General features: G+C 38.4%; 1 protein-coding gene across 9 annotated transcripts in view; it reads right to left on the minus strand.

Moving 5' to 3' along the window:
• Positions 1 to 26,642, minus strand: part of CDC14B (cell division cycle 14B) — a 96,745-nt gene that overhangs the window by 52,436 nt on the left and 17,667 nt on the right. Inside the window, exon 1 of one of the 9 annotated variants that reach the window (XM_087858936.1) lies at positions 3,675 to 8,043. The exons of 3 other annotated variants lie outside the window; for them this stretch is intronic. In XM_087858936.1, the coding sequence (XP_087715062.1) occupies positions 3,675 to 3,900 (226 nt within the window). In that variant the 5' untranslated portion in view covers positions 3,901 to 8,043. Of the gene's footprint in view, positions 1 to 598; positions 1,093 to 3,674; positions 8,044 to 26,642 lie in introns of those variants that run through there. 5 more of the 9 variants (XM_087858938.1, XM_087858935.1, XM_045780957.2 and 2 more) reach the window with 5 other exon arrangements.

Here is a 26,642-nt window from a genome sequence, read left to right on the forward strand (position 1 = left end):
CACTTGCCATACCTACTAGTAGTAATACGTAATGCTAATAGAATACTAACACTCTGATGTAGCAAAATAAAGTACAGCCTTCAAAATAGTAAAAAACAAAGAACGCCAGCTGGCATCCCTTCCCCAAATGGTAATTTAAACAATTTTTGTCTGCAATTCAACTCACACAATCGCTGTATTTATTTCCCTGCAAACTCCTCAACTGAACTGTCTTGCAACCACAAACACTCAAACGGATGACGGAGCTTATTCCTTTCCAACCACAAACGACCTTTGATCCCCGTGCACAGAGTGACCTGGGATTTTGCTCCCTTGGGTGAGTAGGGGCAACCTCTCTACCAGCTGGGGGTGTATGGACACTGGCTTCCTAACTGCACAAGTCTGGGCGGATTTGCCCCAAAGAAAGACCACGGCTGGGGACGAGGAGTCCCGAGAGGCCACCCACGCCCGTGAGACAGCATCGGCCTGGCCCCGAAGTTGAAGGGCGGCTCCTGGCCGGCAGGCGCCTCCTCGCCTCCCCCTGCACGGCCTGACGCCCCCTAAATACGGCTGTCACAGCGGCTCCCAGGACAGGCGAGCCCCGCACCACCGCACTCACCTTTGATCACCTCCGCCACCAGAGGGGTCCCTGCGCCCTCCCGGCTCATGACTCCAAGGCATCTGGAAGGCGGGGCGGAGGGAAGGACCGGGTGGCCAGGGAACAACCAGCCGCTGAAAGAGGAGGCGCCGCGACCACACCCCCAAAGTTTAAAAAAACAAAGTTTAAAGGGCCGCGCCCAAGCGCAGGGCACAGCGACGCCCCTCGGCCACCCACCACACGGCAGATGCGGGCCAGCCAACCCCGGAAGTTTAAAACTTCTCAAACGTCCCCAAACAGAGCGGCGACGGAGTGGGGCGCAGAAACCAGCCCCAGCCGCCCGGGCCGAGCCTCGGGCCGCCGGGCGGTCATCTGCAGCGCCAGGCCGGGCCCCGCAGCGATTCTGCACTTGACGGCGGGACCTGCGGCAAAGCGCGGGGGAGGCGGGTGGCAGCCTCGTAAAAGCAAGCGGCTCCAAAAGCCATTAAAAGTACTTCTCAGAAGAGAAGGGCTCGGCGGGAACCTGCCAAGCGACGCGGGGGGGGGGGGGGGGGGCGGCGCCCACAGCCGCGCACGCAGCTGCCCTCGCCGCCGCCGCTAGGGGGCACTGCGGCGGGAGCCAGACAGGCCGGGCGGGGGGGGGGCGGGGGGGGGGTGGGGGGGGGTGGGGGGGCGGTCCTGGGCCGGGACTTCGTCCGCTACTGGGTCCGATCAGGTCGGGTCGGCTCCAGGCCCGCTGGGTGCCGGGCTCGCCAGAGTGCTGGCATCTCATTAAAATGGGCTCTCCGACACTGTTCAGGTCTTAAAAGCAAGCCTAAAAACTGAGGCCATGTGCTCCTTTAAAGGCCTTAGATTTCACCTCAGAAAAGCACCGGGATGGCTTTAAAAAATTCAGACACAATACTAAGCATCCGTTTAAAGTATTTTCTAAATCTATGTTACTGTGTTAGTCTCAAGTGAAAAAAAATTAAGATACAGTGTGAGTATGGTCCCGATTTTGTTATATATACTGGTGCTGCTGGGGCCGTGGGTGGTTTTCGTTCCCCCCTGTTGTTTTTCCAAATTTCCTACAGAAAAGTATTGCTTTACCCATGAAAAAGCTTGCCATGACCCTCCCTTAGAGAGAAAGGCAATACAAAACAACTCTTTCCCCCAAATTACTTACAGTCTCAATACAACATATGCATCATAGGACAGTATACACAAGAAAATATGTATCTTTGCATCAAAAGCAAGCCTGCATACCTCCTAACCTTACTCTAAAATTTCCAGACAGATCAAAGACTTTACATGTAAAAAACAACAATGAATTATTTCTGTACTCTCCAACTGGGCCTTTCTAAATGAAACGAAACCTAAAAGCCATAAGAGAACTGACTACTAAATTGATACACATTTTTAAAATGGTTTTCATGGCAAATAAATGTAGAAAGTCAAGACATAAACTGGAAAAATATTTTTAAATTCATCTCAAGTTGATGCTGAACTTCAAAATACAAAATGCGAACGGAAACTACTAGGTGCTATTTTGCCTTCAGACTGGCAAAAATCAAAGGAGTCCAATAAGGCATCGTGTTGGTGAGTCTGTGGGGAAACGGGCACTTTCTCTCACGTTTCCTGTGGGTAGGAATACAAACTGGGACAACCTCCCTAAAGGGCAAGGAAGGACAATTTGGCAGAAATTTTCAAGACTGAAAACTGGCAAGACGGCTAAGATAGGGGGCGCCCTGCGTGGCTCAGTCGGTTAATTGGTGGCCTTCAGCTCAGGTCATGATCTCAGGGTCCTGGGATGGAGCCCTCCATGGGGCTCCCTGTTCAGTGGGGAGTCTGCTTCTCCCTCTCCCTCCCCCCCCTTGGATGCTCTCTCTCTCACTCAAATAAATAAATAAAATCTTAAAAAAAAGAAAAAAGATTGCCAGGATATGCTATTTAAATGCTACCATTCCTACCATTTATTTGAGTGTATGTTAAGGATATATACACATTTGTATGACCATATATGAAATCTTACATTGCAAACCTCCAGAAGGATATACAAGAAACCGATAGGAGTGGATGCCTTACAGGGGAAAACTGGGTGTTTAGAAACACAGAAGGGTAAGTGAAATTTATGTCTTTTTAAAACTTTCAAATTTTGTACCATATATTACCTATTCAAAATTGTGAAGCTTTTGAAAAGTGAACTTGCAGGCTAACTGTTTTTCCAAAGCTGACTCTTCATCAAGATACACAGCATAGTAAGCACAGTACAAGGCAACCTGGAAATGTTCTTTGCACACATTTAAAAAAGAGAACTAGTTAGTAACTTTTGATTACTACCTATATATATCTCGAAATCCAGTTTCTTCTAACAAACCCAAATAAAACTCGGAATACCTAGAGGGAAGTGGGAAGAGAGTTTTATGTATCACAGGGAAGTAAAAAAAAAATCACTGATTTTTGATGTCCAATTATCCTTGTAGAATATATTCTCAATATTCTACTGCTAGAATAATATTGCAATAAACTGCTACAGAGACTAGAGTGCTATATGAGAGCTATTTATTAGAAAGCTGGAGCTAGAAACAGGGATCTTTACAAAGTTTTGCTTAAAGGTTCATGATTAAACTTATAAACCTAGTGTGAACCCACGTATCTTCCACTTACTGGTTCTGTTGTCAAAAACAGAAAACTGAAGTTTTAAAGTAATAAGCCTTCTTGCCTATACATGCCTGTCCCATAATGTTGCCTCTCTTGCTTCTCTGAGTAAAATGATACAGTAGAAGGAAATGAAATCTCACCATTTTAAAATGTTAACAAAAACATTCAGCATCCTCACACCAAAGTTGTCTGTTTTGACTTGGCTTTTTGGCCTCCAGTTTGCTACTTCTTCCTTTAATAACGATGTTAAATAAATGAAAAACATTTTCCTACATGACAACTGTAGATATTTGGGGATAATTAATCAAACAGAGGGGTATGTTCTAAACCAAGTGAGAAATATATGTAGGTGTCAGGTGTCACTGATAATACGGTATAAACCACTTTTTAACAGAAAAGATTAAAAGCTCTACTTGGACAGAATAGACACAATGGACTTCCTACTATTTCTCTTTACCCTGGAACTGGACTGACTTCACAGATCCTGGCAGAGCAGCTGGAGACATGAACAGCTTCCCTACTGGATAAGGGAGCTCACCACAAGACAAGCAGAAAGGAGGATTCATATACCTATGGAACAAAAGAGAACAGGTAAAAAAAAGCAAACAAAAAAACCAAAAAACCAACAGTCTCCACCTGAGAGAGAAGGCAACAGGCATCAAGCTCTCATCTGTGTTAGTCATGCATCTTTGAAGGGAAGAAGTGACCAAGTGGAGCAGACGAAGAAATGTTCATGAAAGTACTGATTTAGAAAAAGAAAACAATGACGGTGAGCAGTTACTGAGAATTTAGTGCCAGGTATTGTATTAATAAGCTCATTACAACCTATGAGGTAGACACTACTACTGCTACCACCAGTATTTTTCAGGAAATGAAGCCTAACCTTAAAGAGGCAAAGTGACTAACCTAAGCAAGGTCTCAAAACCCATCGTAAAGTAGCAGAATTAGGACAGGCTATTAGATGGAAGCCTAAGATTTTTAAAATCCCTGCCTCAGAGCTTGCCCTAATATAAAGCATGAATAATTAAAACAATATGATTTTAGCACAGCAATAGACAAATACGACCTAGGCATGTATGAAAACTTAGTATATGGGGAAAATGATATTTCAAGTCAGCAACAAAGAAGGCCTTATTCAATAAGGGGCAAATATCCACATGTATAAAAAGAAAGTGAGATTCCCATCTCACCTATTACACAGAAAAAAATACCAGATTACATAATTTTTTAAAAGATGTCAGATAACTACAAAAACATACTAAAAAGTTTTACAATTTAAATGGGGAATTTTGGGGGTGCCTGGGCTGCTCAGTTCGCTAAGTGTCTGCCTTCAGCTCAGGTCATGATCCCAGGGTCGTCCTGGGATCCAGCCCTGTGTCGGGCTCCTTGCTCAGGAAGGGAGCCTGCTTCTCCCTCTCCCTCTGCCTGCTGCTCCCCCTGCTTGTGCTCTCCCTCTCTCTCCTTCTCTCTCTGTCAACTAAAATAAGTAAATGAATAAATAAATAATTTTTTTTTAAATGGAGATTTTTTAAACACGACACAAAAACTCAAGTCATAGAGGTAAAAAACAGAAACTTAAGGGAAAATATATAATAAAGGGTTAATAACCAGAACAGATAAAAAGTAACTACAAAGCAACAGAATAACGCAATAGAAAATAAAACTCTCTGAAGGCCATAAACAGCCAATTCAGAAAAGCAATACAAACGGTCAATAGCATATGAAAAGAAAATCTTCCCAGTGGCTCATCATTAAAAAAAAAAAAAAATCCATCATCATGAACAGATTACAGAAGAAAGCCCCATGATTATCTCATTTAATACAGAAAAAGGATCATTAAAATCAACTCAGTTCCAATTAAGTCTTTGTATAAAGAGCCTAAAGGAGAACTTTCTTAACCTGATAAAGATTATCTTCCAAATACCTCTAGCAAATATCGTACTTCATGATTTAATTTGTAAGCATCTCCCTGAAATCAAAAACAAGACAACAGCTCCACCATTACAATAACTGGAAGTTCTGGCTGATGCCAAGAAAAGAAAAAGAAATGAGAGAGTAGAGTTGGAAAGTAACCACTTGTCCTTACTGACAATGATTATCTTCCTAAAAAATACAAGAGAATCTGTAGACAAACTATTAAATAACCTAATAAACTTTTGCAAAGCTTCTAGATATAAAAACCAAGAGTTTTTCTATATATTTGTAATAACCAATTATGAAATGTAATAGAGAAAAATGTGCATATCCTTTATGAATATATGGGAAGACAAAGCAGGTTTATGATTGGGAAGATTCACTATCAAAAGATGGTGATTACCCTCAAACTAAAGGCAATTCTTACTAAAATCTCAGTAGAGCTTTTGGTGGAATCTGACAAGCTGATCGTAAAATTAATTTAGAAGATCAGAGGGCCAAGAAGAACTAAGACCACTTTGAAAATGAAAAGGAAAGTGGGGATGCCTGGGTGGCTCAGTTGGTTAAGCGTCTGCAAGCTTCTGCCTTTGGCTCAGGTCACGGGGACTGGGCTCCTTGCTCAGCGGGGAGCCTGCTTCTCCCTCTGCCTGCCGCTCCCCCTGCTTGTGCGCATGCTCACGCTAGCTCTCTCGTGCTCTTTCTCTCTCTGGCAAATAAATAAAACCTTTAAAAAAAAAAAAGAAAGAAAGAAAAGGAAAGGGGCCCTTGCCCTACCACATAGTAAAACTTAGAATACTATCTGGCACAGATCAAATAGACAAAAGGTAAAGACGAGAGCCCAGAAAGAGGCCACATATACACAGAAACTTCACATATGGCAGAGATGGAATTACAGATCAGTAGGAAAATTAAGAATACTCAATACATGGTATGGGGATAATTGGTAGTGCATATTGTCAGGAATGGCAGGAGGGAAGACAATTTGATTTCACATCATATGCCACCTGTCCCCAAAGAAGAAAAAAATCTCAGGTGGATTAAAATCCTAGATATGAGAAGAAAGCTTTGAAAGTTTTAGAATAATAGAAAAATAACAGCAAAGGGATGAATTTTTTTTAAAACAAGACACAAAAGGTACCAACTATAAAGCAAAAGTTTAAGAAATTTGGTCACATGAAGATTTGATGCTTCAGTTCAATACAAGACCCCATAAGCAAAATTTTAAAAGAGAATTCACACACTAGAAGATAGGTACAATGCATAAAAGCAAAAGAGGATTAGTATCAGAATTTACAAACAAATATAAGTCAAAAAGAAAAAAGCTAATACCCCAATAAATATATGGGCAGAAGATGGGAATAAGAAATTCACAAAAGAAGAAACATAACTGTCCTTTCTCGCTCTTCTTTTTAGGGTCTATGAATATGAGGATGGTTTTGGTCTATGCTATGCCTTGTGATGAACTGAGTTTATTGCTCAGGGAAAGCTATGGCAACAACCAACCCTGAAATCTTAATGATTTAGTTCACTACAACAGAGGCTTATTTCCTGTTGGTGCTACTAGTCCATCATTGGTAAGGGGGTGGAGGAGGCTCTATTCTACAGTCATCCGAGGATCCAGGATGATAGAGGCTCCATCAGTTAGCAGATACACCGTCTGGAATTTATCCTTGTGGCTGGTTGTCCAATTAGCCAGTGACTGCTTGCACAGGTAATTCCAGCTGCCTGCAGATCTAAATGCACAGAGATATAAACCAAGTCCCATAATTTTATCAGTAATAATGCCTACATTTTAATCTTTATCTGTTTAACTCCTGTGTTCCTCTATCAATTGGTCTGGAACTAAGATAGGGAAAAGAGTAATCTTATCTGAAGAGATCCAAACATCTTCCCCCAATGTTACATTAGTCTCCACACTCACCTATATTTCTGAAATATTTTATAAATGAATTTTTTAAAAAGGAAGCCATTAGAAGAACTACAAAGCCAAAGGTTTTCACACCTTCCAAATCATTAGAGCAAGAGAAAATGAAACTTCTAAGAAAATGTGATCAAGGCACCTAACAGCTAGGAAGAACACGGCAAACAGAAAACAGAACGAGATGGTAAGAATAAATCCAAATGTATTAATAATAATAAAGTGCAAAATACTTAAATTCATCTTTAAGATTTTCAAATTGAGTTTAAAAGTATATACTGTTTTATAAAGACTACTAAAACAAAGCCTGTAGGGATTTCATTTAAATGAAAAGATAGAGTATGGTACCCCATCTTATTATACTTTATTGCACTTCACGGATACCATGAGTTTTGCAAATTGAAGGTTTGTGGCAACACTGCATTGAGCAATCTCTTGGTGCCATTTTTTCCAACAGCATTTGCTCACTTTGTGTCTGTGTGTCACATTTTGGTAATTCTTAAATTATATCAAACATTTTCATTATTATTATATATGTTATGGTGATCTGTGATCTTTGATGTTACTATTGTAATTGTTTTGGGATGCCACAAACCACATCCATATAAGGTGGTGAACTTGATCGATAAATGTGTGCATTCTGTCTACTCCACCAACTAGTCATTTCCCCATCTCTCTTTCCCCTCCTCAAGCCTCCCTATTGCCAATTAATAACCCTAATGGCCTCTAAGTGTTCAAGTGAAGGAAGAATTACACATCCTTCGCTTTAAATCCAAAGGCAGAAATTACTAAGCTTGGTAAGGAAGGCATGTCAAAAGCCAAGACAGGCTGAAAGCTAGGCCTCTTGCACCAACAAGCAGAGTTGTGAATACAAAGAAAAAGTTCTTGAACTCACAGCAAAAAGCAATAAGAAGATGAAGATGTTTCATGATTAAAGATATAATCTACCAAGAGATTACAACAATCACACATCTTACGACAACAGATTTAAAATCCATAAAGCAAAACTAGTGAAAATAGGAGAAATTAATAAATCTATAATCATAAAACACTAACATACCTTCAAAAAATAAAGAATTAGAAGTTCGATCTAGTAAATACAGAATACCGTTTTCAACAGAGAACATAAACTTTGCAAATAGGATATGCACTTAAGTCATCATGTATTAAGGTCACAAGGAAATCATAAGAACTTCCAGAAAGCAGAAACCATACATACAGACCATACAATGACCAAAACACAATGTTTGAAACTTACTGATCAAAGGATAACACAGAAAATCTATTTCTAAATAACGTGCAACATAGAGAAATTAAAACAGAATTCGACACAATTATTTAAAATTAATGTCAATAAGAATAATTCATATTAAAATCTGTAGAATATGATTAAAAAAAAATCTGAAGAGAATGATCTGCCTACAAAATGTCTCCCTGTCACATGACTCACAAAAAAATAAACCGTATCTGATTAAAAAGCTGAACACAGTAGTTCTGATTCTCTACATCCCAGGCTACGGTAGGACTGGATATCCTGACTCCCTTATGGCTAAATGAACAGAGGTGAGATACATATCGCTTCCAGGCCGCCCCATTAAACTGATAGTACAAAACGCTGCAGAATTTTCTTTCCCTCTGACCAGCAGCATTCAAGATTATAGCCATAATACAAACCATTTTAGAAAACTGGTGGTGTCCAGGGGTGCCTGGGTGGCTCAGCCGGTTGGGTGTCCAACTCTTGGTTTCAGCTCAGTCGTGGTCTTGGGACCGAGGGATGAGCCCTGCCTCAGGCTCTGCACTTGTCAGGGAGTCTGCTTGGGATTCTTTCCCTCTCCCCCCCCCACCCCTCACAAATAAATAAATAAATCTTAAAAAAAAAAAAAAAGAAAGATGGGGTGCCTGGGTGGCTCAGTCAGTTAAGCCTCCAACTCTTGATTTCTGCCCAGGTTAGACCTCAGGGTTGTGAGATCAAGCCCTGCATCTGGCTCCGTGCTCAGCAGGGAGTCTCACTGAGATTCTTTCCCTCTGCCCTCCCCCACCCACTGCTCTCTCTCTCTCTAAAATACATAAATCTTTTTTTAAAAAAAAGAAAACTGGCAGTGTCCATAAAAAATGAATATCACACATTTTATGATTTAGTAATTCCACTTCTAGATATACATACATACACAACAAAATACATACATATTCACTAAGATACAGAGGTTCACAGAATCATTTGAAAATAATGACTGAAAACAAAAACTGAAAACAAACCAATGTTCAGAAACAGCAGACTGAAACACTGTGATACTTGCTTACAATGGCATATTAAATAACAATAAGAATGAATGAACTGTAACCATGCACAATTATCACAGATGACCCTCACAAACATATTGTTTAGTGAAAGTAGCCAGATACAAAGGAGTACATACAATATGATTCCATTCCTAGAGATTTTAAAACAAGACAAATCTTTGACAATAAAAATTAGGATTCTCCTTGCAAGAACTAGTGGTTAGGAAAGGCCACATAGGTGTAGTTTCTGGGGTATGGTGATGTTCTGTTTCTCAGTCTGTGTGCTAGTTATTTACCCATCATGTACACAAGCTGTCCATCAAGTTGTTCCTTAAGGGCACATTTCTGTGTATTACTCTTACATATTTTAAAAATGTGTATATTATTAAAATAAATAAGAGTTCACTTATGTCAAACTCAATAAAAAGTTATGTATGTACTAGCTGTGCTCCACCAGCCTGGGTCACAAGAGTAAGGAGACTCAGAACAGGTCTTACCTAATCAGTGATAGGTATGTGTCATGATCACAAAATAAACCTTTGCTTGTTACATTCCACTAAGATTTTGGAATAGTAATCACAACATAATCTAGCCTATCCTGATACTTATCTTCAAATGTTTAAGAAAAGTCTTAAACTAAAACACAAAATGCAAAAGCTATAAAGTGAAAGGATTTGATAAATTTACAAAAGATACCGTAACGGTATTTTTTAGAAATTGGGTAGGGGGAGAGAAGAATACTGTAGCCAACCTGAAAAAACTCTCAACAAAAGTAAGTATATAATAGATTATAACCCCATGTATAAAGTAAATATGTATGAATGCTGATACAAATAGTGATTAAATAAATGGAGGAGATAAACCTTCCTTACGGAAGAATTCCAAATAAAGGTAGCTACTTCCCTCCAAGAGGTGGAGCTTAACCACTCCTCCTCTTTGTGTGAACTAAGTGACGTGCTTCTAAAGAATACACTATGGAAAGGGAAAAATGGCAACTTTACAGAGGAGAAATCTGGCCAACACTACTTTAACCCAAGTGGTCATGATTAACCAGCGTTGTCAGGTGGATTTCATGTAGCCCCTGATAGGATAAGAAGGGCAATTTGCTGTGGCATTCATTCCAAAAGCCAGTATAGTCATTAGAAAATATCAAACACAACTTAAGAACATTCTATAATATGCCTGACCAATACTCCCCAAAACTGTCAAGGAAACTGTCAAAGACCTTAGATGACTAAGAAGATGACACCAAAAACAATATAGTATCTTAGAATGAATCCTGAAATAGAAAAAGGTCATTAATGGAAAAACCGGATATCTGAAAAAAGTCTAGAGTATACTTAATAGCAACATACCAATGTTGATGTCTTAACGGACCACAGTACTTCGAGATGCTGTAGAGATTCAACTTTGTCCCTCTAAAATATGTATCTTGAAGCCTTAACCCCCAGGAGGACTATATTGGAGATAGGGCCTTTAAGAAGGTCATAAAGATGGGGCCCTAGAGCAAGAGAACTAAAGTCTTTATAAGAACTGGAAGAGGGGCGCCTGGGGTGGCTCAGTTGGTTAAGCGTCTGACTCTTGGTTTCAGCTCAGGTCATAATCTCAGGGTCGTGAGATTGAGCCCCACATTGGGTTCTGTGCTCAGCACAGAGTCTGCTATCCCTCTCCCTCTGCTCCTCTCCCTGCTCGCTCTCTAATAAAAAAGAAAGAAAGAAAGAAAAAGAAGAAAAGAAAAAAAGAAGTAGAAGAGATACCAGAGATCTTTCTCTCTGTGCCCACACAGAATAAAGGCCATGTGAGGTCACAGCAAGCCTGGAAGAGAGGCTTCACCAAAACCAACCCTGGTGGCACCTTAATCTTGGGACTTCCAACATCCAGAACCATAAAAAAAGATACACTGTTGTTGTTTAAACCACCCAGTCTGTGTATTTATCTTGGCAGCCTGAGGTGACTAATGCAGAGGGTAAAGTTGGAGGAAACTGAAACTAGTGAAGACTATACAGGAATTCTCTGTACTATCTTTGCAACATTTCTATAAATCTTAAAAAGTTACTTAAAAAAAAAGCAACTGACTGGAAGAAAATATCTCTGACTGATGTAACAAAAAATATATATATAATAAATATTAAAAACGCCTGTGAAATACCTTAAAACTGCAAATGGTCCAACAGAAACCAGAGTCAAATATAAAAAGGCAAGTTAGAAAAGTAAACACAAATGACAAAAAACCATGTGAGATGTTTAACCTAATTTAAAAAATTATAAAACTGTAATTCTGTTTCATACCATCAAATTGGAAAAAATATTTTAAATACTGATAACAAATACGGAAAGTTTGTGGGGAAGTTGCTACTTGTATACAAAGAAGGCATTCTGGAGACGTGTCTGGCAGTGTCTGTTACGCATGTATTCCTTGACCCAGCTGGTCCCCCTTCTTGATGTCTACCTCATAGAAATGCTGGCGTAAGAGCACTAAGAAGCATTTGTGAAGATGTTTACTTATGCACTGTCTGCAGTAAAACTAAATGGAAATAACAACTGTTATCAATAGCGGAATAATTACATAAAGTAAAATTAAGTCATATCGTGACTTAAAATTAATGAGGCAGAGCTCTATGAAATCTCTCCACAAGTGCTACAAAGATAAATCGTTTTTTAAAAAAACTAGACGAACAAAAGATACATGTAAAAACAGTGAAACAAAGCAGTATCTCTAAAGGCAAATTTATACATATGAAAACAAACAGAAAAGCAACTGGGATTGGGGGGCGGGGAAAGAAACATTTATTTTATTGGTATTACTTAGGTCTTTAAGAACATCTTAAAATTAAGTCTTTTTTACTTAGTTTATATGTAATTGAAAATAGTCCTCTGGGGAGTAAGGAAGGGGGGGGACCTCTCATCATCTTTCCAGATCATCTCCCTTTCAACCTGGGTGGCCTAATTCCCTGTTAATAAGTGCCGTGAAACAACAGCTATTTTCAGCCAGGACAAGATCTACTGTCCCAGGGCTGACATCAGTTTAAATAAAGCATTAGTAACTAGCACTCTTAACTGGAAGAATGAGTTAGTAACTCCTGCCAGCTGCCTTTCACCATCCTTCTTTATCTTAGTCTATCCTTCATCCCTGGGCTAGAGATTCAAAATTGTTTGACTCTTAATGCACTTTATGGGGAGCTACTAAGGGGTGGCAAAGATAAGAGAGCTCTATCAAGCTCTTTGGTCTTCTCTTTAAAACAGAGGCTCTGAAATTTAAATCACTGGGGAGCCGGGGTGGGGAGTAGGTGAGGGAAATCTCTCGAGCCCTCTGTCTCACATGCTCTCTGGCTATGTGACAAAAAGCAAAATTAATAGTTCTAGACTCTAGTTTTCTTTGTCTTTGAATGTCGTAAAATTACTCTTATCTGAGACTTCTAATATATTTACTAAATTTATCAGAAGGTAGAGTGCATGTATAATAATTAATTGAATAAAAGATGAATTCTTCTCTTCTTGTTTTATATAATGGCACTGGGTTATCGTTAAATTTGCTTTCAAACTGCTTAGACGGGTCAAAATGTATACAATTTGGTTTAAGCTACACTGTGGGACAAAACAGTTGATCTAGGGGCAACTGCTCTTATCAGAAACTCACACTCCAAAGATGGACAGCTTTGAAGCAGGAAAATCACATTCCAGAGATGATACAGCTTTTCTATTATCCGTATATCTGGAGAATTTATAATTAAAATATGCAATGCCAAGTGGTTTTTATTGGTAAAATGAGTAGCCTGCTAATCAAAATAACAGTTGTTAGAAAGGGCTCTCATTGGTGAAATTAATGGCTGTCCATGTATGCAGGTTGTAAAATCTGTCTATAAAATATTTTAGACAAATGGGGCGCCTGGGTAGCTCCATCGATTAAGTGTCTGACTCTTGGTTTCAGCGCAGGTCATGATTTTGGGGTTGTGGGATCCAGCCCCACATAGAGCCCCACGGAGTCTGCTTGTCCCTCTTCCCTCTGCTCCTCCCCTGGCTAGGCTAGCGCTGTATCTCTAAAATAAATAAATAAAATCTTTTAAAAAATATATTTTAGACAAACATTTTATAAGAATCTAATGTGACTCTTATTTAGGGATAGTGTTTAAGACCACATGTCTAATGTGGCCTGTGTCCAGCTACTGCTGGAGGACTGCTGGTTGGCTAGTGCCAACTATAAGGCTAACAGAATCCTGTACCTGGAATACTGTCATATCTGCCTCAAGTGAATCTGTCACGAAAGCAGGGGTCAGAATATCTAAAAGCCCGTAAGAAAGGGTGTATCATGACTTATGCCTGCTTGCTAAGAATATTTAATAAACGTTGTGTACAATTGTTTTCATCTGAGACTAGCTTTCATTATAACCCTGTTTACCTCAAGTTTTCCTGCAGTTACTGTTATCTATCAAAAAGTTCTAAGAGCTGTGCATGACCACACTGGCTCAGGTCAGTTTCCATCAGTCCAATACAAAAGTTAAATTAGATCTGGCATCACTAACATGTCCTAAAACATTTGGATCATCATGGTCATGGAAGTAAGACACAAGCCAGAGAAAGGAAGTTACACTGAAATAAAGCAGTCAACTTCAGCAGACAGATACTTTTCTAGGATCCTAAGCCAAGAACTTTGATAGATAAATTCTAATTTATCTACCTAAATAAGCATTTCAAAGGCAGGAGGGGCGGGACGGGGTAATTACATGGTCTATCTCATCTCAAATTTCTTGGCAGTGTATGTAAAAAAGACTTACTTTAGTGAGTATTTTTAATATAATTGCTTTATCAGAAGCAAATTCTTATTCATAATACTCATTATCTCCAATGGTATTTCAAGGCCCTCCTAACAATATTTAGGACAAATGACAATTCTAGGCCACTAGTCCTATCAACAAGTAATTTTTTTTTTCCCTAGAAAAACATCAAAGGGAGAGCTTTAAAAATTATGCCAATTTCCCTGTGGTTTTTAAGAAAATGGTGTAGAGAGGATTTTGAGTACATATTAAATTTTTTTTTAATGGAAGAGCAAAAGATTTGAAGGCACATTATGAAAGAAGTTATAGGAATGACCTATAAGCTCATGAAAAAGGCATTCAAATCTGGGAAATGCAAATTGAAACCACACTGAAATACCTACACCCACTAGAATGGCTACAATTAGAATCACAACATCAGAGGCTCCTGGTTGGCTCAGTCAGTAAAGCCTGCAAATCTTGATCTCAGGGTGGTGAGTTTGAGTCCCATGTTGGGTGTGGGGATTACTTAAAAATAAAACTTAAAAAAAATAAAACGGTAACAACACCAATTGCTGAGGAAGATATAGAGCAATCAGAACTCTCAAACATTGCTAATGGGAATTTTAAATGGTGTTAAGACCATGGGACATACACTTTCCCTACAACCCTACCATCCTACTCGTAGGTATATACTCAAGAAAAATAAAATGTGTCTACAAAAAGACTTTACACAAATTATTTGTAGCAGCTTTATAAGAGCCCCAAACTGGAAACGAGAAATGTCCACCAACGGGAGAATGGATAAACAGACTGCTGTATATTCATGCAATGGAACACTACTCAGCGAAAACAAAAGAATGAAGTGTTGATACACAAAATGGGACGAATCTCTGAAGCATTATGCTGAGCAACAGACAGACACAACAGTTCATGCTATAAGTGTCCAGATAAATGAATTTCAAGAACAGGTAGAACTAATCTATACGGACAGAAATCAGAACAGTGGATGCTTGGGGTACGAGGGAGAGGGGCCCAGAGAGAACAGTGAGTAACAGTTCTTATTAAAATTCAAACTGGACACATAAATCTGTGCAATTTACTGTACACAAGTTATACTGTACTTTTTAAAGGGGGGGCAAAAAGAATCGTAAATGGTACACATTCATGAAATGATTACAGAATAAGGTATTTTGTATAGAATATAATTAAGAATTATCTTGACCTAATTAAGTGTATAGCATAGACCATGAATAATACATAACAGTGCAAAAAAAAAAAAAAAGACACGTACCAGAAAAGATAGTGTGACTAGTAGAAAGATTGTTAAAATGTAAGTATTTTTATTCTTCCTTTATAAAAATAAAACCAGAAAAAAAATTTTAAAGCAGTTCCTTGGGTCCTAAAATCTATAATGCCTATAAATCTGTATTTCCTAATTCACAGATACAGGGCCTTTTAATAGAAGGAATGTGCCATTCCTTACATTCCATCAAACACATTATTTAATAAAGTACTCTGGATTGAGAGTAAGGAGAACAGTGACTCCGTTAAATACCATGTCATACAGCTCTAAGGCTTACTTCAAGTAACGTAAATATAGCAGAATAATCTGGAGTTCTTATCTCTCTTCTCTTAAAACTAACGATGCACTAATGATCCCACTCTCACACCACCCACAACATTGCCGCCCCATAGAACTTTCTGCAATGACAGAAATGTGTGGCATGTGCAAACATGGTCAGTGGTTACTGCAACACAGATTTAGAGGAAACTAGTCCACCAGTTTCTAATCTACACATTCTGACAAGTGGATACTAAGAAACAAAAAGTCTCCACTATGGGCAAAACAAAAGCAAAGGAGCTCTGCCTTTCCGTCTGCTTTTAGGGCCTGTGGTTCCAAGAGCCCTGGTCTGAACACCAATCCTCAGAGCCACAACTCTGCTTTTTAGAGGACTGAAGAGAATGAAAGCACCTCCAGTCAGAAACACACCCCACCTAGTACAGTGCCTAAGACACAACAGGTGCTTAATAAATGCCTATTTAAAAAACCAATTTAGGGGTGCCTTAGTTGGTTAGTCATCTGCCTCCCGCTCAGATCCTGGGATCGAGTCCTGCATTGGGCTCCCTGCTCAGCGGGGAGTCTGCTTCTCCCTCTCCCTCTGCTCCTCTTCCTGCTTATGCTCTCTAGTTTGCTCGCTCTATCAAATAATAAATAAAATCTTTTTTAAAAGCATTAAAAAAAGAAACCAATTTAATAAATGGAAGAAAGACAAGGCCAGAGGAAAAGGAAAGTCATTTATTGAGCACATCCCAGGCTAGGCACTTTAAAAACATTATCTCATTTCATTTTTCACCACGGTCTGTGCTACAGGTATTATCACCCCTATTTTACTGATGGGAGGCAGTGCGAGGAAGAATAAGTAACTTGCACCGCTTGTGACAGTGGGGTAAAAAAAGCTTTTAACAAATATAACCAATGAATCCAGAATTAATTCATACATAAAGTAGCATATATACCAATGATTGCCATATAGCATTTTTTTAAAAGCCCCCTATTTCTCATTATTCTATTGCATTTTGGCTTCGAGGAAAGCCTACGGAAAAATAACTAAGTGGCTCAGGTAGGTGACTTCCAAAACTGTTTATTTTATATGATATGGCTTTCAAATTTTAATATTTTTTTCAAAAGGAAGAAGGGGCCAAAAACACTATAATCTGCATCATATAAAGAGATGCTTTATTTGAGCTTTTCCAGGCTCAATTCCCTTCAAAGCTTTGCTTCCTTTGGGGGAGCTGTGATACCAGAACAAACACTCTGGGGGGGGGGAGGGGTCCAGAAGGAGCGCTGGAAGCGGCACAACTTTGTGGAAATCTAAGAAAGAGAGTTCACTGAAAGCCCTCTATTAACCCAGCCACGCAGCGTCATTCAGCAAAGGAGCGCTCTATCTTGCTTACAGGTCATTTTTTGACACAAGAGATTCTCACAGGAGTAACATGTAGCTCTCTGCAGCAGCTCTACATGGAACAGTAAACCTAAGGATTTTAAGAGAAATTTGTTTATACTTTGAATTTGAGGAGGAAACAGCTCTTGCTACGTTTAATGTAATTTTGAGGGGGTTTTCTTTACATTTTTAAAGTTTCTGGTTTTTTTTTAAAGGAAATTTTAGGAAAAGTCATTAAATATCCAGGAATTTAATGTCCATGCTAAATTACACTTATTATCTACTTTACAACAATGTGTTTTAAAAGATTTATTTATTTTAAAGCAAGAAATACAGTGCAAGCAGGGGGAGGGGCAAAGAGAGAGAAACTCAAGCAGACTCCCCCGCCACGCAGGAGCCCCAGTGCAGTCCCACAACCCTGAGATCACAACCTAAGCTGAAACCAAGAGTCAGAGGCTTAACCTACTGAGCCACCCAGGCGTCCCAACAATGTGATATTTAGATTGTAACTATGAAGCAGCTTTATGTTTTACAGTATTACTCAAGTACTTATAATTGAAAAACACTGCCTGAAAGCAGAAGTGAAATCTTCCTATTGAAAAAAACCATAAATGCTAAAGATGCTAATAAACTTTATACCTCCTAAGTATATTCTGTTGTTTAAATTGAATGGGTATGTGCACGCATTCTGTTAATGCTTCATCACACACTCTCAATTTTCCTCAACAATTCTAATTTCAAATATTCTGTTCCTCTCCTAAAAGCAACCCTTATATTCGTCAAATGTGCTTATTTGCTTAAGATACAAGTAAAACATTCTCTGAAATCTGGATTCTTGATCTCCGAGAGCCTAATATATTCCAGAGGAATATCTACACAAGTAGCAATAGTAAGATCAGTCAACAAATAGAAACAGATGTGAAACTTAGTTTTTTAAAACCGTTGTGCACGCGCGTGTGTGTGTGTGTGTGTGTGTGTGTGTGTGTGATCAAAAACATCGTAACACAGGGGCACCTGGCTGGCTCAGTCGGAAAAGCACACATCTCTTGCTCTCAGGGTTTTGAGATCGACCCCCACGATGGGTGTAGAGATTACTAAAAATAAATCATCTTTAGAAGAACTCATTAATAATTGTAATCAATCAGATATATATTTAACAAAACAACATAAAATTCACCATCTTAACCATTTTTAAGTGTATGGTAGTATTAATTATATACACATTGTTGTGAAACAGATCTCCAAAACTTCTTCATCTTGGAAAAACTGGAACTCTATATCCAGCAGAGCAGCAACTACCTTTTTTCCACCTCCTCCCAGTAGGCCAACCACCATTTTCTTTCTGTTTCTAAGAGTCTGACTGCTTTAGGATACGTAGAATCATACAATATTTGTCATTTTGTGACTGCCTTATTTCACTTAGGCATAATGTCCTCAAGGTTCATCCATGTTTTTCTTTATGACAGGACTGCCTTAAAGACTGGGGAATATCCCACTTCAATGTATACACCGTATTTTCTTTATTCACTTGTTATGGACATTTAGGCTGCTTTCACCTCTTGGTTACTGTGAAAAATGCAGTGAACATACGCGTACATAAGTGATCTCTTTGAGATCCTGTTTTCGGTTTTTTTAGATATATAACCGGAAGTGAGATTGCTGGATCACATAGTAGTTCTAATTTTAATTTTAAAGGCCTTCATACTGTTTTCCATAGCAGCTGCACCATTTTACATTCCTATCAACAATGCTCGAAGGTTCTAGAGACGCTTAGGTGGCTCAGTTGGTTAAGCATTCGACTCTTGATTTCAGCTCAGGTCTTGATTCTTAGGGTTCTGAGTTCAAGCTCCACATTGGGCTCCATGCCCCTGTGGAGCCTACATTAAAAAAGCAAACAAACAAAACACCGAACATCTATGAGAGAAAAAGGATGCTGGGGTATTACCACCACTTCGATCATTAAAAAATTTAGAGGCACCTGGTTGCTCAGTCAGTTAGTTAAGCGTCTGACTCTTGATCTCAACTCAGTCTTGATGTCAGCGTTATAAGTTCAAGCCCCATGTTGGGCTCCACATCCAGCGTGAAGCCTACTTAAAAACAAAAACAAAAAAAGACACAAAGGTTCCAATTTCTCCACATCCTCACCAACACTTGTTATTTTGGCTTTTTTCTTTCTTCCTTTTTTTTTTCTTTTTTTTTTTTTAGAGTGCCCAACCTAACAGGTATAAAGTAGTAACTTATTGTGGTTTGGATTTGCATTTCCTAATAATTAGTGATGTTGAGCATTTTTTCATATGCTTTATGAGATGACTGAAAACATACATACTGGTCTCTGCCCTGGTTCCTGGCACAGAGCTCCTAAAACCCTCATAATTTCCTAAGTCATAAGAACACTAGGAGTATCTTTTGTTCTAATATTTGGTCTCTGATCCTGGTTCCTGACACAGGATCCTAAATTTCTAGAAATATCCCGGGTGATAGGAGTGTCTTTTGCTTTGATGAGACAACTCTGGATTAGGGCTGGTCACCAGAAAGAGCAAGCCATATTACAAGCCTGGAATTTTCAGCCCTGCCCTGAATTCTCTAGAGGAGAGAAGAGCTAGAAATGGAGTTGATAAATTGATCATGCCTACATGAGGAAGCCTCCACAAAAATCCCAGTAGTATGGGGTTTGGGATGCTTCCAGGTTGATGAACACCTAGAGGTACCAGGAGAACAGTGGGCCCAGAGCAGGAATGGAAGCTCCATCCCATCCCACATACCTTGCTCTATGTATCTCTTCCATCTGGATGTTCATCTGTATCCTGTCATATCCTTTTATAATAAACTGGTAAATAGTAAGTAAACTGTTTACCTGAATTCTATAAGCCCCTCTAGCAATTAAACTTGAAGAGGAGTCATGGGAACCTCTGATTTATAGCCAATCAGTCAGAAGCACAGGTAACAACTTGGATTTGTGACTGACATCTGAAGTGGGGGGAGGGCAGTCTTGTGGGACTGAGACCTTCATCTGTGAGATTTGATGCTATCTCCAGGTGGACAGAGTCAGGACGAAGTTAAATTATAGGACATCCAGCTAGTGTCACAGAAATGCTTGGTGTGGGGAAAATCGCCACATACTTGGTAATTCAGAAGTATCAGAAGTGACATGTTCTCTTTAAGAGTGAAGGAGACACACAGGAGGGAAACCTGAGAGGTCTTTTTCTAATATAGCTTATTGGCTCTTTATCTTCTTTGGAGAAATGTCTATGCAAGTCTTCTGCCCATTTTTTAGTTGGATTTTTTTTTTTTGGACTTTTTGTTGCTGTTGAATTGTAGCTCTTTACAGGAGTTCTTTATATATTCTGGATAACCGACTTCTTATACTAACTCATTTATCAGATACATGGTTTGCATATTTTTTTTCATTCCATAGGTTTCACTCTCGTGTCCTTTGATATGCAAAAATTTTTATATATAGTTCCATTTATCTACTGTTGCTTTTCTTGCTATGCTTTTGGTACCATATTCATGAAATCACTGCCAAATCCAATGTCTTGAAGTTTTTCCCCTGTGTTTACCTCTAGGAGTTTAAGTTTCTGGTTTTACATTTAATCGTTTATCCATTTTGAGTTAATTTTGTATATGATGTAATGTAAGAATCCAACCTCATTCTTTCACATGTGGACATACAGGTTTTCGCAACACCATTAATTGAAGAGACTATCCTTTCACCATAGTGTAGCCCTGGCACCTTTGTCAAAGATCATTTTTTAATTTTTTTTAAAGATTTTCTTTATTTATTCATAAGAGACAGAGAGAGGAAAATAGTGGCAGAGGGAGAAGCCAGTTTCCCACTGAGCAGGGAGCCCGATGCAGGACTCGATCCCAGGAGCCTGGGATCATGACCTGAGCCAAAGGCAGATGCTTACCCAACTAAGCCACCCAGGCGCCCTGTCAAAGATCATTTGACCATATACATAAGGGTTTACTTCTGAGCTCTATTCTGTTCCATGGGTGTATGTCTTTATTTATGACAGTACCACACTTTTATAGCTTTGTAATATGTTTTGAAATCAGAAGTGTGAAGCCTCCAGCCCACATCTTTCTCAAGATGTTTTGGCTGAGGTCCCTTGAGATTCCATATGAATCTTCGAATAAATACACCATTGTGATTTTGACAGACTGTATAAAATCTGAGGTTCACTCTGGGTAGTATGGACATTTTAACAACAGTAAGTCTTCAATCCACAAGTACAGAATGTTTTTCCATTTATTTGTGTCTTTAATTTCTTACAGCAATGTAAAATCATAAGTTTTTAAAAGGCCATTTTGCTTCTCAAGCAAATTCCTATTCATTTATCAAACAAAGAAATCTATGGTCACCATTAGCTATACTAACTTAACAGAGTTCAAAATCAGGTAGTTAAAAAGTATATTCACAGAGTCTTATTTACAAGAGCTATAAGATAAAATACCAACATGATCAGAATGATCAATTCCTAAATTTTAATAATAAAAGACAAAGCTATGAGATAATCACCTACAATGTAAATGCAGTATTAATGAAGTTATAGTGACTCCTTAGTCTTTATTCTAACATCTACCTTCTAAACTCTGTGGTAGGCACTGTGGAGTCAAAGTTAAATACGATTAAAATGTTTTCCATAATGAGTTCAGTTAACTGTTCAGGGAATTGCTAATACATGAAATAAAAGAGAAAAAAAAATCCCATTTCTAATAGTAACAACAGAGATTAAATACCCAGGAAAAAGTTTACCAAGTGAAAGACACTGTATGGTATAAAACTTTACCACATTAATGAGCTACTCAAAAGAAGACTTGGGCACACAAAACATATGTCTGTGGACAGAAGGGTCATCATCCTAAAGACCTTTTTTCTCCAAGTTAGTTTTAAGTAACCAGCAGGATTTTTTTGTTTATGGAAAAAGCAAGTTGATCCTTAAATGCATATGGAAAAATATGCAAGAATAAACAAACAAAAATAGCTGGAGGGTTTTTTGTTTTTTAGGTCAATGGATTTTTATTTAAGGAATTTCACATGAGATTCCTTTCACTGCCAATTAATCACCTTAGCTCCTCCAAAGCCTGCGTCATAATCTTCAAGATAGACCTTTAAAAAAGAATTTTTGCTCAATCCACAGTTGTCATTGTCAGTCCACAATTTTTTTAGTTGAGCTTCTCTGATCATCACTTGAATATCAACACTTCGAAAATTCCCCACTTGCGGGGTGCCTGGCTGGCTCAGTCTGTAGAAGCATACAACTCTTGATCACAGAGCTGTGAGTTCAAGCCCCACACCGGGTGTAAAGTTTACTTTAAAATACATACATACATATACATGCAAAATAAATTATTCCTTAACTATTTCTAATATTGAAAAGTCTTGTTACATTCACTTTTTACCCATGAGCCTAGCAAAAATTGTTAACAGGTCTCATTGTCACCACTGGAAAAAACTTAACTGTGATGGGAAGTATAACCAGTGTCTCAAGGTAGCCACGAAAAGATTTTTTTAAAGAGCTCTAAAAAGAAGTTAGCACTCCCAGATATTAAAATATATTAAAAGGCCTCCAATACTAATATAGACTATTCCTGGCACCTGACAGACATATATGCATAAAACAGAAGTTCTAAAATAGGCCCAGACACATACAGGAATGGAATATACGATAAGGATAATAAATCAAGCTACATGTCAAGTACACAAGTGCTTGTATTAGGGTAGCCATCTGAAAAAATAAATAAAAGTGGCTCCATGTCCTCACAGCAGAATAAATTTCAAATGGACAATGTATTTAAATGTAAGAAACTGAAAACAGAAAATATATAAGAAAACAGAGGATTTCTACTACGAGCCAAGACAGAGTAACAGGAACCAGACTTACCATTCCTATTTTAAAAAAAAAGTTTTTCTAAAACCAGACAAATTACATTAACTAATGGTTTTCAAGACTCTGGCTATAGGGCAATGGAGGACAATGATCTCTGAGACATAGGAAACAAAAAAGGTGAGCCCTGTAACTGCTCCAGCAGAGAGGGTAAACTGAGGCAGAATCCAGCAGACTCCCCAAGTTGAAGAGATGGGGCTAAGTGCAAGAAAACCAAGACAGCAAGAGTTCATAGGACAAAGTACTAAAGAGAAGGAAGCAGCACAGACAGAGAACTCCAGAGATTTGCAAAGGGTCCTAAGTATTTAACAAAGTAGAACATTCAAGTTAGGAAACTACTGGAGGCCCAGGAAAGAATCATCCAAAAGAATTAGAGCATTCGGTGTCTGACACTCATAGGAGTCTAGGGAAGGCACTTGTTTTCACAGGCTATTATATAAAAACTCCTAAGTCACATTGCATGAGAGTACTCAGGAAAGTCTTGCCTCAGTAACGAATAATTAGCCCATGACTTTGCACTGATGCAGGCCTGTCTAACAAATACAAAAATACCCAGCACCCACGAAGGTAAAATTCAGCATCCAACAACTGCTAGGGGTACAGGGAAGCAGAAAAGCATGACCCATATGAAGAGAATAATCAATCAGAACAGACTCAGAAAGGATGCACAAGTTAGAATGAGCAGAGAAAGACATTAGAAGTTATTATAATTGTATTCATAGGTTCAGTAAGTTAAGTAATGAAAATATATGCCCACATAAAAACTTGTGTATATATGTTCCATAGCAGCATTATTCATAATAACCTAAAAGTGGAAACAACCCACATGTCCATGAAGGAAAGATAAACAAAATGTGATATTATTCAGCCTTAAAAAGGAGTAAAGCACTGATACATGCTACAACATAACTGAACCTCATAAACATTCTGCTAAGAAATCAGTCACAGAAGATCCCTAATTGTATAATCCCACTTATATGAAATATCCAAAATAGGAAATCTATAGTGACAAAAAGGAGATTGCCTAAGGGGGAAGTGAAGGGAATGGTACAAGCTTTCTTTTAGGGATAATGAAAGTGTTCTAATTAGATTATGGTGATAGTTGCACAACTCTGTAAGTATACTATTTACCCCCTGAAATATTATTTTTTAAATATTTAAAATTTAAATGCTATTTAAAATATACTATCACAAAAAATAAACCACTGGAATGTACGCTTTAAATTGGAGGACTGGAGGCGCCTGGGGGTGACCCAGTCGGTTAAGTGTCTGACTTCGGCTCAGGTCATGATCTCAGGGACCTTATCTCAGGGTCCTTGGACGGAGCCCTGCCTCCTGCTTCTCAGGGAGTCTGCTTGTCCATCTCCCTCTGCCTCTCCCCCCTCTCGTGCTCTCTTTTCTCTCTCTCAAATAAATAAAACCTTTATAAAATAATAAAAAATAAATTAGAAGACTGTATGGTAGTTGAATTATGTCAACAGAGCTCTTATTTTTAAAAGAGTAAAAACATAAATAAAATAGAGTAAAAAAAAGGTAGAGATACATAAGATATAAAAAAGGCCCAATTCAAGCTTTTCTGAAGATGAAGGCTGTAATCCATAAAATGAGGAACACAATGGATGGGATTAATGGCAGATAATAGGGGAAGGAAACAGTGAACCTAGCCAAATGAAACAGAGAAAAAAAAAATCCCCCCAAATGAAAAGAGATCAGTGAGCTGTAGGACAGTTTAAATGGCCTAATATACAGGTATTTATATATTAAGGAAGTAGGGCAGGCAGAAAAACTATTTTAAAAAATAATGGCTGAGGGATGCCTGGGTCAATCAGTGGGTTAAGCGTCTGCCTTGGGCTGAGGTCATGATCAGAGGCTCCTGGGGATGGAGTCCCATGTCCTGGCTCCTTGCTCAGCAGGGAGCCTGCTTCTCCCTCTGCCTGCCACTCCCCCTGCTTATGCTCTCTCTCTCTGGCAAATAAATAAATAAAATCTCAAAAAATAATAATAACAATGACTGAAAACTTTCTAAATCAATGAACTCTATAAACCCACAGATCCAAGAAATTCAATGAATCCTAAGCACAAGTAACATAAAGAAAACTACACTGCAAGCAAAATGCCCCAAACCAGTGATAAACAGAAAATCTTGAGAGCAGCCAGAGAAAAAATTACATAATACAAAGAGAAACAAAGACAAAGATATCAGATTTCTTGTTGGAACCAGTATAAGTGATAACACAAGAGACCAACATCTTCAAAGTACTGAAATTAAAAAGAAAATGCCAACCTTGAATTCTATGCTAAGCAAAAATCTATCAAAAATGAAGACATAATGGAGACATTTTTAGATATTCAAAAGATCAAAGAGTTCATCACTAGCAGACCTGCACTATAAATAATGTTAAAAAAAAAAATCCTTCAAGCAGAATGAAAATGATACCGGCTGTCTGGATCTACACAAAAGAATGAAGGGTACTAGAAATGATAACTACATGGGCAAATATATAATATTTTTCTTATTTAAATCTCTTTAAAAGATGATTGTTTTAACAAAAGTAATAACGTACTGTGGAGTTTTTGTAATATAAGTAAAATGCATGAAAACAATAGCATAAGGGCCAAGACAGGAGAAATGGAAAGAAACACACAGGAATTTCCTAATAACTTTGTTGAGTCCAATTATGACTTAAAATCCAGAAGCCTTGCGGTGCCTGGGTGGCACAGCGGTTAAACATCTGCCTTCGGCTCAGGGCGTGATCCCGGCGTTATGGGATCGAGCCCCACATCAGGCTCCTCCGCTATGAGCCTGCTTCTTCCTCTCCCATTCCCCCTGCTTGTGTTCCCTCTCTTGCTGGCTGTCTCTATCTCTGTCAAATAAATAAATAAGATCTTTAAAAAAAAAAAAAATCCAGAAGCCTTAAGAGAAAAGATTATCAGGTTCACCTATAAACTTTTCATGGCAAACACACGTCACCAGCACAGCAGTAAGAAAATTAAAAAGCCAATAACAAAGAGAAAACTCATTTGTAAGTCCTAATACATAACTTCCTTAATGTTTGAAGAGCCTAATACAATGCATATAAACAGCAAGTAGCCCAATAAAAAAATGGGTGAAGAATATTTATGGCCGATTTTTGGAAACTCAACCTATGCTCACAAATGAAAACTACACTGAGACTATAATTTTCTACCTGTCAGAGTGGCAAAAAAATCCAAAAATTTGGTAACCCACTCTGTTGGTGACCTTTTAAACAAGTCCTCTAATACACTGCAGGTGGGATTGTAAATGGGTATAACTTCTACCAAAATTACAAATATATATACCTCTAACTCAGCAATTCACTTTGAAAAGTCATTCCTATACACATCTGTACATGCAACATATATAACAGGTTATTCAATATAGCATTTTATTTTTTATAGCGAAAGACTGAAAGCAATCCTAATGATATGAATAAGGGCTTAGAGATCTTATATGCATTATAAAGTGAAATTCTATGCAGCTATAAATACGAACGAGGAAGTCTCTATGAAATAAAACTGAAAGATCTCCAAGATATATCATATTCCATCAATTCTAAGATGTATATTTTTTCACATTTGAGTATCTCTGAAATTATGCTGTAGCTTAAGATCTGTGACTTAGTTATAATTGGCAGCATGTCTCCTTTCTTTGAACTATTTAATATATTCTGTTGCGTTTCAGAGTCAGTGACATGTGGTATCAGT

The sequence above is a fragment of the Ursus americanus genome, chromosome 34 (assembly GCF_024610735.1).
Source record: "Ursus americanus isolate L20-20 chromosome 34, mUrsAme1.1.p, whole genome shotgun sequence".
NCBI lineage: Eukaryota > Metazoa > Chordata > Mammalia > Carnivora > Ursidae > Ursus > Ursus americanus.